General features: G+C 45.7%; 1 protein-coding gene across 2 annotated transcripts in view; it reads left to right on the top strand.

The window, feature by feature from the left end:
- QRICH1 (glutamine-rich 1) overlaps positions 1-16,353 on the top strand; it is a 31,631-nt gene that overhangs the window by 4,617 nt on the left and 10,661 nt on the right. The window contains exons 2-5 of one of the 2 annotated variants that reach the window (XM_005865358.2): positions 4,329-4,658; positions 7,688-8,710; positions 15,202-15,379; positions 15,945-16,099. In XM_005865358.2, coding sequence (XP_005865420.1) covers positions 4,350-4,658; positions 7,688-8,710; positions 15,202-15,379; positions 15,945-16,099 — 1,665 coding nt within the window. In that variant the 5' untranslated portion in view covers positions 4,329-4,349. Of the gene's footprint in view, positions 1-4,328; positions 4,659-7,687; positions 8,723-15,201; positions 15,380-15,944; positions 16,100-16,353 lie in introns of both variants that reach the window. The other variant, XM_005865356.2, reaches the window with a different exon arrangement.

Here is a 16,353-nt window from a genome sequence, read left to right as displayed (position 1 = left end):
ATGATATTTATCTTTCTCTGACTGGCTTATTTCACTTAGCGTAAGGCTCTCCAGTTCCATCCGTGCTGTTGCAAATGGTAAGAACTCCTTCTTTTTTACCGCAGCATAGTATTCCATTGTGTAAATGTACCTGCATATGGTTTTATACTTTTGGCTCTAAACTACTTAAAACACATGGCTAGCTACTTACCAAAAGGTGTTTTTATCATTGAATATTTCAAATATTTTCACAAGTATAGAGAAGATATAATGAACATGTGTGTATGAACCTTTATCAACTTTTCTAAGTTTTATAGATTTTTTCCCTTTTTTTTTGATGAAAGCTTAAAGAATAAACTTTGAGACTTCATAGCAGATACCTTTTTCCAAGCTTTTTTCCATTCTTTTTGAGAGATGACTATCCATCTTACTTGTGATTCTGCCCAGGGAATAAATTGATATTTAAAGTTTCTCGTAGTGACATTTTTGAAGGTTGCATTCTGGGTATACTGACAGGATTTGTTTGGAGTAGAATAGTTTTTATCATCTTTGAAACCTTGATTTAGAAAAAAACTCCAAGTTTGATTTGGTAGAAATGCTGTGTTCTAAAACTAAAAGATGGATTAAGCAGAAATTATACTCACCTAGCTAGATGTTTGTCAGAAATAGAGGGCATGGGACTTCAATTTCTTTGTTACATAGTGGGAAGTCTAGAGATACTCTAAAGTAATGAGTCCACAAATAGAGTCCACTTAAAGCTATCAAGGTGATTGTGACAAAAAATAAAATGTGATTGGCAGAAGTTGGTGAGAGGAAGATGATTTAAATGCCCAAAACTCACCATTCCTAAAGGACAGATCAGTGTTTATTCAAAATGGGAAGATCGGGAGTCCCTGGCTGGGGAGCTCAGTTGGTTAGAGTGTTGCCCGGAGATGCCAAGGTTGCAGGTTCAGTCCCCTGTCAGGACACGTACAAGACTCAACCAGTGGCCCTGGCCAGGTGGCTCAGTTGGTTAGAGCATCATCCTGTGCACCAAAAGGTTGTGGGTTCCATTTCCGGTCAGGACACTTGCCTAGGTTGTGGGTTCGATCCCTGGTCCAGGCGAGGACAGGAGACAACCGATCAATGTTTCTCTTTTTCTCTTTACCTCCTTCCCTCGCTCCCTCCCTGCCTTCCTCTCTCTTTAAAAAACACACATATCTTTGGGTGAGGATTTTTTTAAAAAAAGAATCAACCAATGAATGAATAAATAAGTGAAACAAATTGAGGTTTCTCCCCCCCTCTTTCCCTCCCTCTCTCTTTCTCTTTTTTTAAAAAAATATATTTTATTGATTTTTTACAGAGAGGAAGGGAGACGGATAGAGATTTAGAAACATCAGTGAGAGGGAAACATTAATCAGCTGCCTCCTGCACACCTCCTACTGGGGATGTGCCCACAACCAAGGTACATGCCCTTGACCGGAATTGAACCTGGGACCTTTCGGTCTGCAGGCTGACGCTCTATCCGCTGAGCCAAACGGGTTAGGGCTCTCTCTCTTTCTCTAAAATCAAAAAAATAAAATTGGTAGATCAAGAACCAGAAGTCAAAGTATTCTTAGTGATTTCTTCATTTTATATCTGCGTATAGTATTTGAACATTTCTTCTTAGAAAATGGATGTATTACTTTTACCCTCCCCCCCAAAAAAAGAAAAACAAAAAACACACAGAAAATCCAAGTGGAAAATACACTGAAAAGTGAAGAGAGCTTGTTTCTAGGAAGAAAGTTGGTGCCTTTCTCCTTTATACTTAATATCAGACTTCCGATGAGTCCCTGGAAGTAGGGAAACTTTAAAAGGTGAGAGGAAATAAGGCCACTAGGAACACTCCAGGGACTGCCTTGACCAAGCAGTATTTGTATGAAGGTTTCCTAGTTCTTTAAATTTAATTTGCAATGTTTCTTTGTACTTGCTGTGTGCTCATATTTATCTTCTCTCAGATTTGAGACAAAGTTTGTGCTGCATGATTCCTTATATTTTATTTTTTATTGCTTTGACATATAGCTGTGTTTCCTGCACAGGCAATCTTCAAAATTCAAGCAGTCGCTCAATATTTTACAGGAATGCAACTAATTGATGAAGGAAGTAAATTAGGAAATACGAATGTCAGTTGACCTCTGCTGTTTTATAACGGAGGTAAAAAAACACACAACACATCAAAAACCTGAACTCTGCCCCGGCATGGGCGAGAACCCGTCACCTGCTGCTGGTATCATCTCTCCCGGCCCCTTCGGCACCGAGGAGCACTAGTGTATGTGATGAGGCTTTAGGGTCACATGTTGTGAACTTTGTGTGCCGTGGAGTCTGTGTTATGAGAGGTGTCTTCGTAGGAAGGGCGTTCCAGCTGTGAAGTTCCCATCCAAGGGAGGCCTTGGCGCGCTGTGCCCATGGGAGTTGGTGGGTCGCCTGCACTGAGTGGCCTGCCCTGACTAACGGAAGGATGGGTGCGTGGCCTTGATCTTCTCACGCATGTGGACAGCATTGATAGCTTAATTTTGAAGTCGCATAGGAGATCACTATGCCCCTGCCCTAGAGAAGGAAGAGCTGGGCAGGGTGGGGAAAAGAGGTGAAAAGGGACCGACGGTGGACGGTGAACTTTCAGAAGGCGCGGCCTGCGCCAGTGCTCCGTGTGCTCTGCCCTCCGCTGTGCTGTGGCTTCCTAGGAGCCTGGGTTCAGGCAGGATGAGGCCTGTGCTGTCTCATTTGTGGAGACGCACATCTACAATGTGTTATGTACGTCGTCATAGAAGATTCACTGCTGGGGCTCTTCTGTTTGAGACACTGAATAGAATCTGTGCTGTGCTTACAGCACTCCACGGAGTATTGCCAGTTCCGTCCGTTAATAGCAGGAAGAGTCGTGTCTTTTCTTTGGTCTCACTCTGGCTGTGGGGTTTTCCCCAAGGTACATACTAACCATTTACTGGGGAAAAGCATAACATTTATGGTTGTAAGTTATAGATATTATGGAGCCAAGAGTCATAATGCTTCTTGTTCCAGATTGAATTCCAAATGCAATGAAGCACCTACTATGTGTCAGCCATTCAGAGAGGACCAGGACACAGTTTGTCTGCCAGTTGAAAGAGATGATATAGACACCTTATATCTGTAACATAAGGCAAAACATGCGGGCAGTGAGAGACTGGTGTTTCTAGCCTGATGGCTCAAGAAACAAGTCATTTTTCCAGACATTTGAGGTTGACTGAGAGTCCTTTTGGCAAAAAGGGTCACTTGGCTGGCGTGGCTCTCACATCCTGCTGCTGCTTGTAGCTGTTCTGGAGGTGCTGCTGACCAGGAAAGGCGGGGATGACAGCAGCGGCAGCAGGGCAGGCGGCCGTCCGTCCGTCATAGGGCACATGGTTGTCCTTCAGGAACTGGGAGCTCCTCCCCTCTCCTGCAGGTTAACTCTCCAGGTAAAGACCCTGGTGGGAAACGTGTAGAATTGGTTTCTGAATTGTGGTGGTGACCTAGTCATTTAAGACACCATTCAGTTCCCTCCTCCGCTTATGTTAACAATGAATACCTATGTAGCCCTCTCTGTGTCAGGTTCTTTCCTAGGTGCCTTACATATATTTAATCCTCATGTCAATTTTGTGAGGTAAATACTATTTTATCCCCATTTTATAGACAAGGAAACTAAGGTCAACTGCCTTGTCCGGGATTGCCCAGCTAAGGAGAAATTGGGGTAGGATTTGAACCTAGGTGGTCTGGCTCCAAAATCCATGCTCCTATTCAGTCAGCTGTGTCACAGAAGAATGAACAGTATGTGGCAACATGGAATTTGGGGTGCTCCTGATGAGAGGTGGAGAGGTCAAGAACACATCCCCTATCTCTTGGGTCTTGCCATAGCTAGGTGGTATGCTGTCCCTTCACTGTAGCACAGAGTTGGCAGTGGAAATAGGACAGGTCAGTAGGATCCCTGTTTCTAGCTTCCCTGGTAGTCCTCTCTGTGATGGTCACAGAGCCGTTTTGCATGTGACTCATTGTCCAGTGCTTGGCTCTGCAGAAAAGATGGGATTGGCCTAGTGCTGGGTGGAGAGCGTGTTTTTAGCCTGTTTCATCCAGTACTGTGGCGCATGCTTTTGTTTTTTTTGTCTTCAGTGTGATAGTTTGATTAAGAAATGTTTATGGAAACAATTTTCAGGTACCATTAATTGGAAAAAATAAGGTGGTATAATAAAACTTTACTTTGGATTCCAGATGTATACAGCTGCCCTGACTATTCTATTCTGATGCAAGCGTGATTGCCCTGTGCATTACAAGATATAAAAATAATAGCATAATTTTGACTTATGGCCACTTATTTTTATTACTAGGAACCCTGAGGCCTCTGCAATATGAATAATTCTCTGGAGAACACCATCTCCTTTGAAGAGTACATCCGCGTGAAGGCGCGGTCTGTCCCACAGCACAGGATGAAGGAATTTCTGGACTCACTAGCCTCGAAGGGGCCAGAAGCCCTTCAGGAGTTCCAGCAAACGACTACCACGACCATGGTGTACCAGCAGGGGGGGAACTGCATTTACACTGACAGCACCGAAGTGGCCGGCTCTTTGCTTGAACTTGCCTGTCCAGTCACCACCAGTGTTCAGCCACAAACCCAGCAAGAACAGCAGATCCAGGTTCAACAGTCACAGCAAGTCCAGGTAAGGGCAGCGTTGAGGTGCTCCTACTTCCTGGGCTTTACTTGCCATCATGGTTGTGTTTAGTCAGAGTATCACATCTACATACAGTCTCAGGTTACTTTCACCAAGGGGAATATTCTTTTTTAAGCATTTTCTTTAATACAAAGTTTCATAGTTCATGCAGACCAAAAATATTTGCAACCACTGTCAGTGACCACCGATGCTTGCCTTTGCTTTGGAGAATTGAATAGTCTAGAAATCAGAGGTCTTCTGGGACTATTTGATGTGACATGCTGCTGTAACTGAAGTTCCCTTCCATCTTACCTCCCTAAGCAGATCAGGAACACGGGAGGGTCAGTCTTGGCTCCGTACTAAAAGCATGACATTTAGAGCTCATTTGAAAATGGAAAAGCTGATGGATTTTAGTGATCGTCATCCAGCTGTATGGTTCCGTGACTCAGGGTACCTGCAAATTTCTAGCTCTGCATTTGCTCTTTATAGTTTATAGGCCTCAAGAAACAGTGCTCATCAGTCACGAGCTTTCCGAAAGAGGAGGAACTAATACATTTGCTGGGATGGTAAACGTTTTCTTCTCTAGGGTTCTTTATATAAGTGAAACTAAATCTCTAGTTTCAAATGCTGCTTTCTTGCTACTGAATTGTGGTTACATTTCATTTTGCCCTTGATGCTTTTTTCCCACCAACAAAATAGAAAAGGGAGTGGAAGAGGCAGGAGTGTGGTGAGGTATGTTCTGGTGAAATAGAAGGTTAGCCCCTTTGCCTCTTGGGACTGCAAGTGGATATATTCCTCTATTTAAAATTAAAAATTCCCACCAGTAGTGGCGTATGAGGATTCCAATTTTTTTTACATCCCCACCAACACGTGCTATTTGTCTTTTTATTTTTTATTTTTTTGTAGCTATCCTAGTGGGTTTGAGGTGGTGTCTCATGGTTTTGATTTGCATTTCCCTGATAGCTAACAATGTTGAACAACTTTTAATGTGCTTATTAGCCATTTGCATGTCTCCTTTGGATAAATGTCTATTCAGATGCTCTCCCATTTTTTTGTGTATGATATGAGGAAGCGGTCCAACTTCATTCTTTTTATATGGACAGCCAGTTGTTCTAGCACCATCCTTGGTTATGTTTTGTGCTGTCTCCTTCTGCTATTAGATAGATATACTCCCACATCTGCCTTTTTGTTTTCTTCTTTCCTAATTTCTAGCTGTGTTTAAAGTAATTTAGATATGTGTGTCTGATGGGAAAAATCTTTCCCTTTTTTTGATATTTTATAAGTTTATTTGAGCCAAACTGATGACATATGCCATAAGCAAGATCTCAAATGCTCCCAAATCTTTCCCTTTTTTATATATGCATATTTTTATTGACTTCAGAGAGGGAGAAGGAGAGAAAAACAATGATGAGAGAGAATCATTGATCGGCTGCCTCCTGCACGCCCCCTATTGGGGATCAAGCCCGCAACCCAGGCATGTGTCCTTGACCTGAATCGAACCCGGGATCCTTCAGTCCACAGGCCAACACTCTATCCACTGAGCAACACCAGCTAGGGCAAATCTTTCCCTTTTGTAAATTACACACTATGCATAGCATCTCTTCATGCTGCTTTGTATACTGAAGTAACAATAATAAGACGAGTTGCATTATCAGGAATGTGTGATCCAGGATAGAGTAACCTTCCTCAAATTAAATTTTCAGAAATCTTATGGGTTTTTCAATGACTTCTCTATTAAGGACAAGCATGTCTTAAATAAGCACTCTAACAAAACAAGCAAATAAACAAAAACAAACTCATATATACAGAGAGCAGATTGGTGGTTACCAGCGGGGAAAGGGCAAAGTGGGTGAAGGGGTCAATTGTATGGTGAAAGGTGCTGACTAGACTTTGGTATTGATCACTTTGTAGTGTGTACAGATATCGAATTACAGTGTTACTCATTATATAATGTTATATACCAATTTTGCCTCTTTTTTTAAAGGCACTCCAAGGAATTGTTAAATAGTGCCTGTATTTTATTTATTTTTTATTTTAAAAAATATTTTTATTGATTTCAGAGAGGGAGAGTGAGATAGAAATATCAATGATGAGAGAGAATCATTGATTGGCTGCCTCCTGCATGCTCCCCACTGGGGATTGAGCCCACAACCCAGGCATGTGCCCTTGACCGGTATCGAACCCGGGACCCTTTAGTCCGCAGGCTGACACTCTGTCCACTGAGCCAAACCGGTTAGGGCAGTGCCTGCATTTTAGCAGCAAAGCTGGAGATATTTCCAAAAGACATTTCAAAAGTTTTCTCTCTACTGTGTTTTCCACTAGTTGTTTGGTGGGAGTAGTTTTGATCCTGAGTTGGGAATTGAGTGCCTGTGGAAAGAACATACTTGTCTTTCTGACCTTTTAGAATAGTGATCCGCACACTTTTTATCATTCACCCCATGGATAAACTATTTTTTTAACATGCAAGGAAATATATATTTATAAATTATATACTTGTACTACTATATCAATAAGCAAAACCAAAAGTAGTCACATTTTAATCCTCACCCAAGGATATTTTTCCATTGATTTTTAGAGAGAGATAGAAACATTGAAGTAAGATTCATTGATTGGTTACCTCCTGCACGCCCCCCGATTGGGGCTGGGGATAGAGTCTGCAGCCGAGGTATGTGTCCTTGACTGGAATCGGACCTGGTACCCTTCAGTCCGCCGATGCTCTATCTACTGAGCCAAACAGGCCGGGGCAAAGGGGGTCACATATTTAAAAAAGAGTGAAAAATGAGCAAAAGTTCAGATATTTCCTTTGTAGGCCCCAGTTGATAGCCTAGTTGCTCTCACGTGGATGTGTGTTGCTCTGAGTGCAATGTGATGCTGGAGAGTTTTGCAAATGGTTTTGGGAGTGGTGGCCTCCTCAGAAGCCTTGGTCCGGCAGCCCTTCCTCCTCCATGCCTGGGGCCCTCCGCCTGACATCTTTTCTCCCCTGCGGGGCTGGGTCTCAGTGTTGTCTCATTTACTCACTGTGGCTCTTGTCGCTGCAGGTACAAGTGCAGGTACAGCCGTCTCCGCAGCAGGTTTCCGCACAGCAGCTCTCCCCGCAGCTCACCGTGCACCAACCTCCTGAGCAGCCCTTCCAGGTCCAGGTGCAGATCCAAGGCCAAGCGCCACAGCCGGCAGCCCCTTCCATCCAGACCCCAACGTTGCAGAGTCCCAGCCCCTCACAGCTACAGGCAGCCCAGATCCAGGTGCAGCACGTGCAGGCGGCGCAGCAGATCCAAGCTGCAGAGATCCCAGAGGAGCACATCCCACATCAGCAGATCCAGGCTCAGCTGGTGGCTGGCCAGTCTCTTGCCGGGGGTCAGCAGATCCAAATCCAGACCGTGGGTGCCCTTTCCCCACCACCGTCCCAGCAGGGCTCACCGCGGGAAGGGGAGCGACGGGTTGGCACAGCCAGTGTTCTCCAGCCAGTGAAGAAGCGCAAAGTGGACATGCCCATCACTGTGTCCTACGCCATCTCAGGGCAGCCGGTGGCCACCGTGCTGGCCATTCCACAGGGCCAGCAGCAGAGCTACGTATCTTTGAGGCCAGACTTACTGACAGTGGACAGTGCCCACCTGTACAGTGCCACGGGGACCATTACCAGCCCCACCGGAGAGACCTGGACCATCCCTGTTTACTCTGCCCAGCCCCGGGGGGACCCTCAGCAGCAGAGCATTACCCACATTGCCATTCCCCAGGAGGCCTACAACGCAGTTCACGTCAGTGGCTCACCCACGGCCCTGACGGCTGTAAAGCTGGAGGACGACAAGGAGAAGATGGTGGGCACGTCAGTAGTGAAAAACTCCCATGAAGAGGTAGTGCAGACCCTGGCAAACTCTCTCTTTCCAGCACAGTTCATGAATGGCAACATCCACATTCCAGTGGCTGTGCAGGCTGTGGCAGGCACATACCAGAATACAGCTCAGACTGTCCATATATGGGACCCTCAGCAGCAGCCACAGCCACAGACCCCCCAGGAACAGACGCCACCGCCACCGCCGCCTCAGCAGCAGCAGCAGCTCCAGGTGACTTGTTCAGTAAGTGAGACTCACCTGTGCGTAGCCTGCGCCCTCAGGACCCACTCAAACCCAGAACTTGCCTGGCAACCTCTGACCCTTCTGGTGGTTTATGCAGTGATGTTAGTCTCGAAGTAGTAAAGTGTTTGATATTCTAGATGGGGTCGGGCGGGGACAGAAGCAGTAAGTGAAGCTATGAAACAGGAGTTCTGTCCTGGTACCTGGAGGTAAATGAAATGATCAGTAACTGCTTTAGGGTTACCTGGGGTGCTTCATTGTTAATATCTCTTTGGAAGAGTAAAGTTCTAAGTAGAGACCAATGGTACCCCTAAGTGGTATCCTCATCCCAGGAGCTACTTTCTGTATCATAAATGAAAGGATCTAGTGGAACCTTAGTAGTTGAGCACAGACTTTAAACTAGCTCAGTGGAGCAGACATGTAACTGTTCCTTTTTTCATTGTCATCTATGGACACAGTGTAGGTGAATTAGAAGATCTAAAATACCTCCTGGTTGGCCTATCACCTTTGGGAGCCTTGAACAAGCCATTTATGCCAGGGGTCCTCAAACTATGGCCCGCGGGCAACATGCAAATACAAATATTGTATTTGTTCCCGTTTTGTTTTTTTACTTCAAAATAAGATATGTGTAGTGTGCATAGGAATTTGTTCATAGTTTTTTTTTAAACTATAGTCCAGCCCTCCAACAGTCTGAGGGACAGTGAACTGGCCCCCTGTTTAAAAAGTTTGAGGACCCCTGATTTATGCAGTGGGATTTCCCAAAGGTGTTTTTATGGTCCTTAAAAATCCTCCTATATATTAAAAGGCTAATGTGCAAATTGACCGAACAGCAAAATGACCACAGTCACTGTGACGCCCACTGACCACCAGGAGGCAGATGCTCAACGAAGGAGCTGCCCCCTGGTGGTCAGTGTGCTCCCACAGGTGGAGCGCCGCTCAGCCAGAAGCTAGGCTCATGGCTGGTGAGTGCAGCAGCAGTGGCGGGAGCCTCTCCTGCCTCCACAGCTGCACTAAGGATTTCTGACTGCTGGCTTAGGCCTAAGCCATCAGTGGGACATCCCCTGAGGGCTCCCACACTGCGAGAGGGCGCAGGCTGGGCTGAGGAACACACACACACACACCACCAGTGCATGAATTTTGTGCGCTAGGCCTCTAGTAGTAAAGATAAGCCTTGGTTACTTGAATTTTCTTTTATGACAGCTATGTTGAATATTTTTTTTAAGTTTTTTATTTTGAAATCATTTAGATTTATATAAAAGTTGCAAAAATATAATTCTGTTGAAATTTTAACTTTAAAATTGTTTTGCTCTTTTATCATTTCTAATTGTTAACTTCTCAAGACTATTAGTGCACTTCCCAGTCCTTGTCTAGCAGAGCTTTAGAGTGGATCTGGGCCTCTGGTCTTGTGGATCTGCTGAAGACAGTGTGCCTCACAGGGCAAGGGCTCCTGGGCTGCATGGGAGGGAGCTGACACAAATGAAGCACTGGCGGACCAGGGACCACGCTCAGAAACTTGGGCAGTAAATGATTTTGATGAGGCAAAAGCTGACCAGGCAACAGTACATGATCTTAGGTGACTTTATTAAAGAACTATTGAATAATCAGCTGCCAGGCCTAGAAGCAGCACAAGACAGTCATTGTTTCAGGTAGCTTATAGTCCGTTGTAGGAGTAAGAACATATAATTTCTGTTTCTTTGAATTATTTATAAGGCAGCATAATGAAGTGTGACATTGTGTGCCACACACACAAAGAAAAACTGGGACTTCAGAAATCATTGCAGGCTAACAAGTCAGCAGAGGCTTCTTTGTGGGAGAAGTGGGGTGTGTTCTGTGGTTTATAGCTCACTGACAGAATGGAGCAGGACGAGCAGAGTCAGGGATGGGAAGGAGGGACATGGCCTTGGGCAGCATGAGGGGGGCTGTGGGAGAGAAGGTAGTATGGGAGCAAAGGAGTTACCTTCACAGAGTGAAGAGTTGAACTGGATGATGATTTCGGGTGGGCAGTTTTTCAGATTCCTACGAGTGTGATTAGAAGAAGAGTCAGCCTGGTGGTGTGCTCAGTGGTTGAGCATTGACCTAGGAACCAGAAGGTCACGGTTCAATTCCCGGTCAGGGCACATGCCCAGCTTGTGGGCTTGATCCCCAGTAGGGGGTGTGCAGGAGGCAGCCAATCAGTGGTTCTCTCTCATCATTGATGTTTCTTTCTTTTTTTTTTTCTTCATTGATGTTTCTTTCTCTCTCTCCCTCTTTGAAACCAATAAAAATATATTTTAAAAAAAGAAGAATCAAGTGTGGGGGTGGGGAGTTGGTTGCCTCTAGGAGAGACCAGCCAGGAGACTTGTGATAGGGCTTGTACTGAGCTTTGCTTGCAGGCTTGGAACCCATCATGCCTCTTCTCAGCTCTCTTGGGCCTGAGGGTCCAAATTTCAGGTCAGGTCTCTTGGTGCTCATTCGTCTCTTAATGATTTGTACATTCGGGCCTGGCTGGTTTGGCTCAGTGGCTAGAGCGTCAGCCTGTGGACTGAAGGGTCCCGGGTTCGATTCTGGTCAAGGGCACATGCCCGGGTTGCGGGCTTAATCCCCAGTGGGGGGCCTGCAGGAGGCAGCCAATCAATGATTCTCATCATTGATGTTTCTGTCTCTCTCTCCCTCTCCCTTCCTCTCTGAAATCAATAATAAAAATATATTTTAAAAATAATAATAGTTTGTATATTCGGGCCCTTCAGCAGAAGATCTTCCCTGGAGTTCATCTAGTGGCCCCTGTTCTTCGGTGCTGTGTCTCCATTGGGAAAGTCTTATGGGGACTTATATCAAGCATTATTACCAGAAAAAGAAAAATTGGGAAGAATACTCATGCAGGAAAGATCAGCTTGTCCACTTACACCACAAACATCCCCTTGCCGCCTCCTCAGGTTCTGTGCTGAGGAGCAGAGTGACTCAGACAGTCTCTGCCCGTGGGGCTCTCGCAGCCTGTGGGCAGGCAATTGTGCTGTGGAGTGAGCTGGACTCAGGAGATTGTTGTGCTCCTGCACCTGCCATCCCTGTGTGAACACTCTCACCACCATGTTTATGGCAGAACCTCCCTCCCTCGACCTCTCACCCACCTCTATCGCCTGCCTGCCTTCTCCGCTCTCCATCATTCCCAGAATCCTCAAAAGGATTATACGTACAAGCCGACTCCACTTGCTAACCAGTTTTCAGCACACAACAGTGCTCTTGTCCGGCAAGGTCAGCAGTGGCCAGATCCAATAGGCACATCTGTTTTTAATCTTAGCAGCACACAACACAGCCTTCTTGAAACTCGCCTGGGCTTTCATTTTATACCCGGTTTCTTCCTGTGCTGTTGATTCCTTCCCTTCTTAGGATCTAGTGTCTGTTCCTGTATCCGAACCGTACATGTTGATGTTCCTCCGCGAGCAGTACTCGCCCTTTTTTCTCCCTCAGGGATTTCTGTCCTTTGGTACGGTTTTCACATAATCTAGATCAGGGGGGGAATGCCTGGCCCCGGGGCCCTGTCCTTTGATCGGGCCCCGCCAAGGCAACCACAGACAGAACTTGAAATTCAGGAAATCTAGGAGCTTCTTTCATAGCAGCATAATTTCAAGTTGATCGTGTTGTATGGCCCACGAATGATGATACAAATGTGTAAATGGCCCTTGGCAGGGAAAAGGTTCCCAGCCCTGCCCCAAATGGTGCTGCTGCTAAAGATGTTCACCGACACTGCCAGCATTGCTCTTCGGTTCCATATTTTAACTCATTTAATTCTCCCACCAACCTTACGAGATATGTACCACTATCTCCATGTTACATATGAAGAAACTGAGGCACAGAGAGATTCAACAACAAGGCCACCATTAGTAAGTAGCTGACTTGGGATTCAACCCTGGGATTGCAACCCCTGTGCTGCACTGACACATCTTAGACTCTCCATGCCTTTCCCATTAGGCCCCTTCCCACACGTTCAGCAGTTACTATTTACTTGGATTTAAGAAGATCCCTCAGCTCTTCATTAGCATCAACTCTGCCACTATCGAAAACTTCCCAATCCGAGAAAGTGGTAGCATTAGCCAGTCACCCATTTCTTTAAGCCAGAAACCCAGGAGTCGTCCTGGAGTCTGCTTTCCCTTACTCCTCACCGCAAGTTCATCAATAAGCCACATTGGTTCTACCACCAAACTTCGCAGACTCTTAAATCATTTCCACTGCCCCTGAGTTGAGGCGACCAACACCTGCTTCCACTTTTGCTCTTCATTTCATTCTCCATAGATCACCATGAGTAATATTTGTTTGTTTTTTGTTAATCCTCACCCGAGGATATTTTTTTCATTGATTTTTTAGAGAGAATGGAAGAGGGAGGAGGGAGGGAGAGAGGCAGACAGACAGACGGACATCGATGTGCCCTATCTGGTTTGGCTCAGTAGATAGAGCATCAGCCTGCGGACTGAAGGGTCCTGGGTTTGATTCCCGTCAAGGACACATTCCCGGGTTGCAGCTCAATACTCATAGGGGGCATGCAGGAGGCAGCCAGTCAATAATTCTCTCTCATCATTGATGTTTCTATCTCTCCCTCTCCCTTCCTCTCTGAAATCAATAAAAATATATTGTTTTTAAAAAAGAGAGAAGCGTTGATGTGAGGGAGACACATCAATTCGTTGCCTCCCACACACACCCCGACCGGGGCTGGGGATCAAGCCTGCAACCCAGGTATATGCCCTTGACTGGGAACCGAACTTGTGACCCTCCGATGCATAGGCAGGTGTGGTCTAACCATTTAGCCACACAGACCAGGGCTAATTATTATTATTATTATTATTATTATTATTATTATTATCTCAACTAAAAATAAAGTCCTAATGTATCTAATGTCGCTCTTTGAAAGACATAAATATTGATTGAAATTCTTCGTCTTCCTTAGAAAGAAAACTTAAAAGGGGACTTTGGCATGATGCCAGTTAGCTGATATGTGAAACTACTAAAGAAAAATCAACCAAAAAAATGAGTTTGCGTGTCACCTCTGACACGCATGTCATAGGTTCGCCATCACTGCTCTAGGATATGCTCATTGGTTTTAGAGAGGGGGGAAGGGAGAGGGAGAGAGAAAAGAACATCAATTGGTTGCCTTCCGTACATGCCCCAACCGGGGATCAAACCTGCAACCTAGGTATGTGCCCTGACTGGGAATCGCACTCGCAACCTTTTAGTGTATGGGAATATGCTCCAACCAACTGAGCCTTACTGGCCAGGTCAAGAATAACTTTTTTTTTTTTTTAATGTAACATTATGTCACTTCCCAGCTTAAAACTATCCAAGGAACTCCATTATAAATAGGAGAAAATCCTCTAACCAGTGTACAAGGTCTTACTTACATCAGTACTTTTCAACCTGGGTACTACCCATATTCACTGGTAGACATTTGGACACGTGTGGAAGCGTTTTGGTTGTCAGGATGCTTGGGGAATGTTAATGAAGTGGGTGAGCACACAAAGGAGGGGCCTCGCAAAAAGCCAGTAGAGAAGCAGTTCCCGCCTCCTTACCCTGTCAGAGTCCCCGGTTTCCAGCTTGGGTAGATGGCGTTGCCATTGAAAAGGGAGGGGGATCTCAGGAGCGTCGTCGTGGGTGGAGGGGGATGAGTTCTCTCGGTAGAGGTTAGTGTGAGGTCGCTAGCAGGTGTCCAGGTGGAGATGCACAGTCCCACGGGGATTACGGAAGTCTAGTTACAGTTGGCATCGCTTCGAGCTGCAAAGTCAGCAGTCATTTCCACCAGCGTGGAAACCTATCTGGGAACACGGGCGAGACTCATCAGGAGGATGGCAGCTGAGCTAAGAAGGGTGTGGAGAGTGGGGCTCCGGGGTTGGCAGACGTTCCAGGGCCTGGCACTGGTATTGCTTTACCTCCTTAATAAGGTATATTGTCAAAGCTAATGCAATAGTTTTTATTTTTATTTGATGATAGCAAATTAAATCAGAATCTCTGGGGATTAAGGCTTGGGCATGTGAGTCACTGCTCTGGACACTTGGTACTCAAAGTGTAGTCAGCAGACCAGCTTCCACACCTGGACGCTTATTAGAAATGCAGTCCTGGCTGGTGTTGCTCAGTGGTAGGAACATTGTGCCATAAACCAAAAGATGACAGGTGCGATTCCCAGTCAGGCACATGCCCAAGTTTCGGGTTTGATCCCCAGTTAGGGTGCACCCAGGAGGCAACCAGTTGATGTTTTTCTTTCCCTCTCTCTAAAATCAATAAAAACATGTGTTTTTTTTTTTAAAAAAAAGTACAGCCAGGGCGGAGAATCACGGTACTAGGCTTTGCTATCCCTGGGGTAAGGAGTAGAATTTCAAAGATTCTTGAAAATAGGACAGCATGGAGAAGAGAATTTTTTTATTGAAAGAACTACAAGTAACATTTTCCTGGCAGTTTTGCTGAACTAAAGGCCTGATGCTTCGAAAGAGTATTGACGCATTTTGATGGTTTCTCTCTCATAGGCTCAGACTGTCCAGGTTGCTGAAGTTGAACCACAGTCACAGCCACAGCCTTCCCCAGAACTTCTGCTTCCAAATTCTCTGAAGCCCGAAGAAGGGCTTGAAGTATGGAAAAACTGGGCCCAGACCAAGAACGCTGAGCTAGAGAAGGATGCTCAGAACAGACTGGCGCCCATTGGGAGTGAGTGTTTGGGGGGATAGGGTTGGACTCTGTCTAAAATACAGTGGCACTGAAGCCGCAGGAGGGAGGGGGGCAGGACAGTGGTCCCTTGGCTCTGGGAACCAGGAAGCTCCCTCTGAAATAGGATGCTGAATTCAAGACAAGCAGCAAGCAGGCCTGAGCAAGGGTTGCGGGGTTTGTGCAAGACGAGGCATTTCTGTACACGTGGATTTCTGGAGTTGACCTAGATCTGGGCAGGGCAGTTCCTGGGAGAAGATAGAAACCAGTGAGTGTGTTCAAAGCCCTTCTTCCTTGGCATCATGCTTATCTACTTCCTAGCATTCTGAGGGGGTTCTTTCCTCTCGTAGCCCTAATAAAAATGTTCAGGAAATGTGAAGTGGGAAGGAAACCCTTGGTGCAATAGAATATAGAGGCTGTTGCCTTAGTAGGCCAGATCCAAGTGACCATTTCCCTGCCAGCACTGATGGGGCAGTATTCGCTCTGAGCTGACTTCAGGGACATGAGTGACCAATAAAGAGATGACTGTTGCCAGGACTCCCATTCACCTTTGGGGTTTGTATTGTAGGGCGCCAGCTTCTGCGATTCCAGGAAGATCTCATCTCTTCTGCGGTGGCCGAGCTGAATTACGGGCTCTGTCTCATGACCCGGGAAGCTCGGAATGGAGAAGGTGAACCCTATGACCCAGATGTGCTCTACTATATCTTCCTGTGCATCCAGAAGGTAGGAAACGGCTTCCCAGGGACCCGTCTGAGCTGTGTTCCCGTCAGCTACTTACTGGATATTCAAAGTAGTAAAATGACAAGCAAGGAGTTATAATTAGGACTTTCTCTTTTAACTGTATAATGAGTTTTTAAGTAGGTTCTTTTTTCAGTTGCAAAAGATCTACATGTTCACTTTAGAAAATAAACATCGTTCATAACCCTGCCTGCCAGCTAGAGAAGCTCCTGTTGGAATATTTTGTATAGTGGCTCTCC

The sequence above is a fragment of the Myotis brandtii genome, unplaced genomic scaffold, assembly GCF_000412655.1.
Source record: "Myotis brandtii unplaced genomic scaffold, ASM41265v1 scaffold207, whole genome shotgun sequence".
Classification (NCBI taxonomy): Eukaryota; Metazoa; Chordata; class Mammalia; order Chiroptera; family Vespertilionidae; genus Myotis; species Myotis brandtii.
The sequence above is the reverse complement of the archived record's forward strand: the minus strand, read 5'-3'. Positions and strand labels throughout refer to the sequence as shown.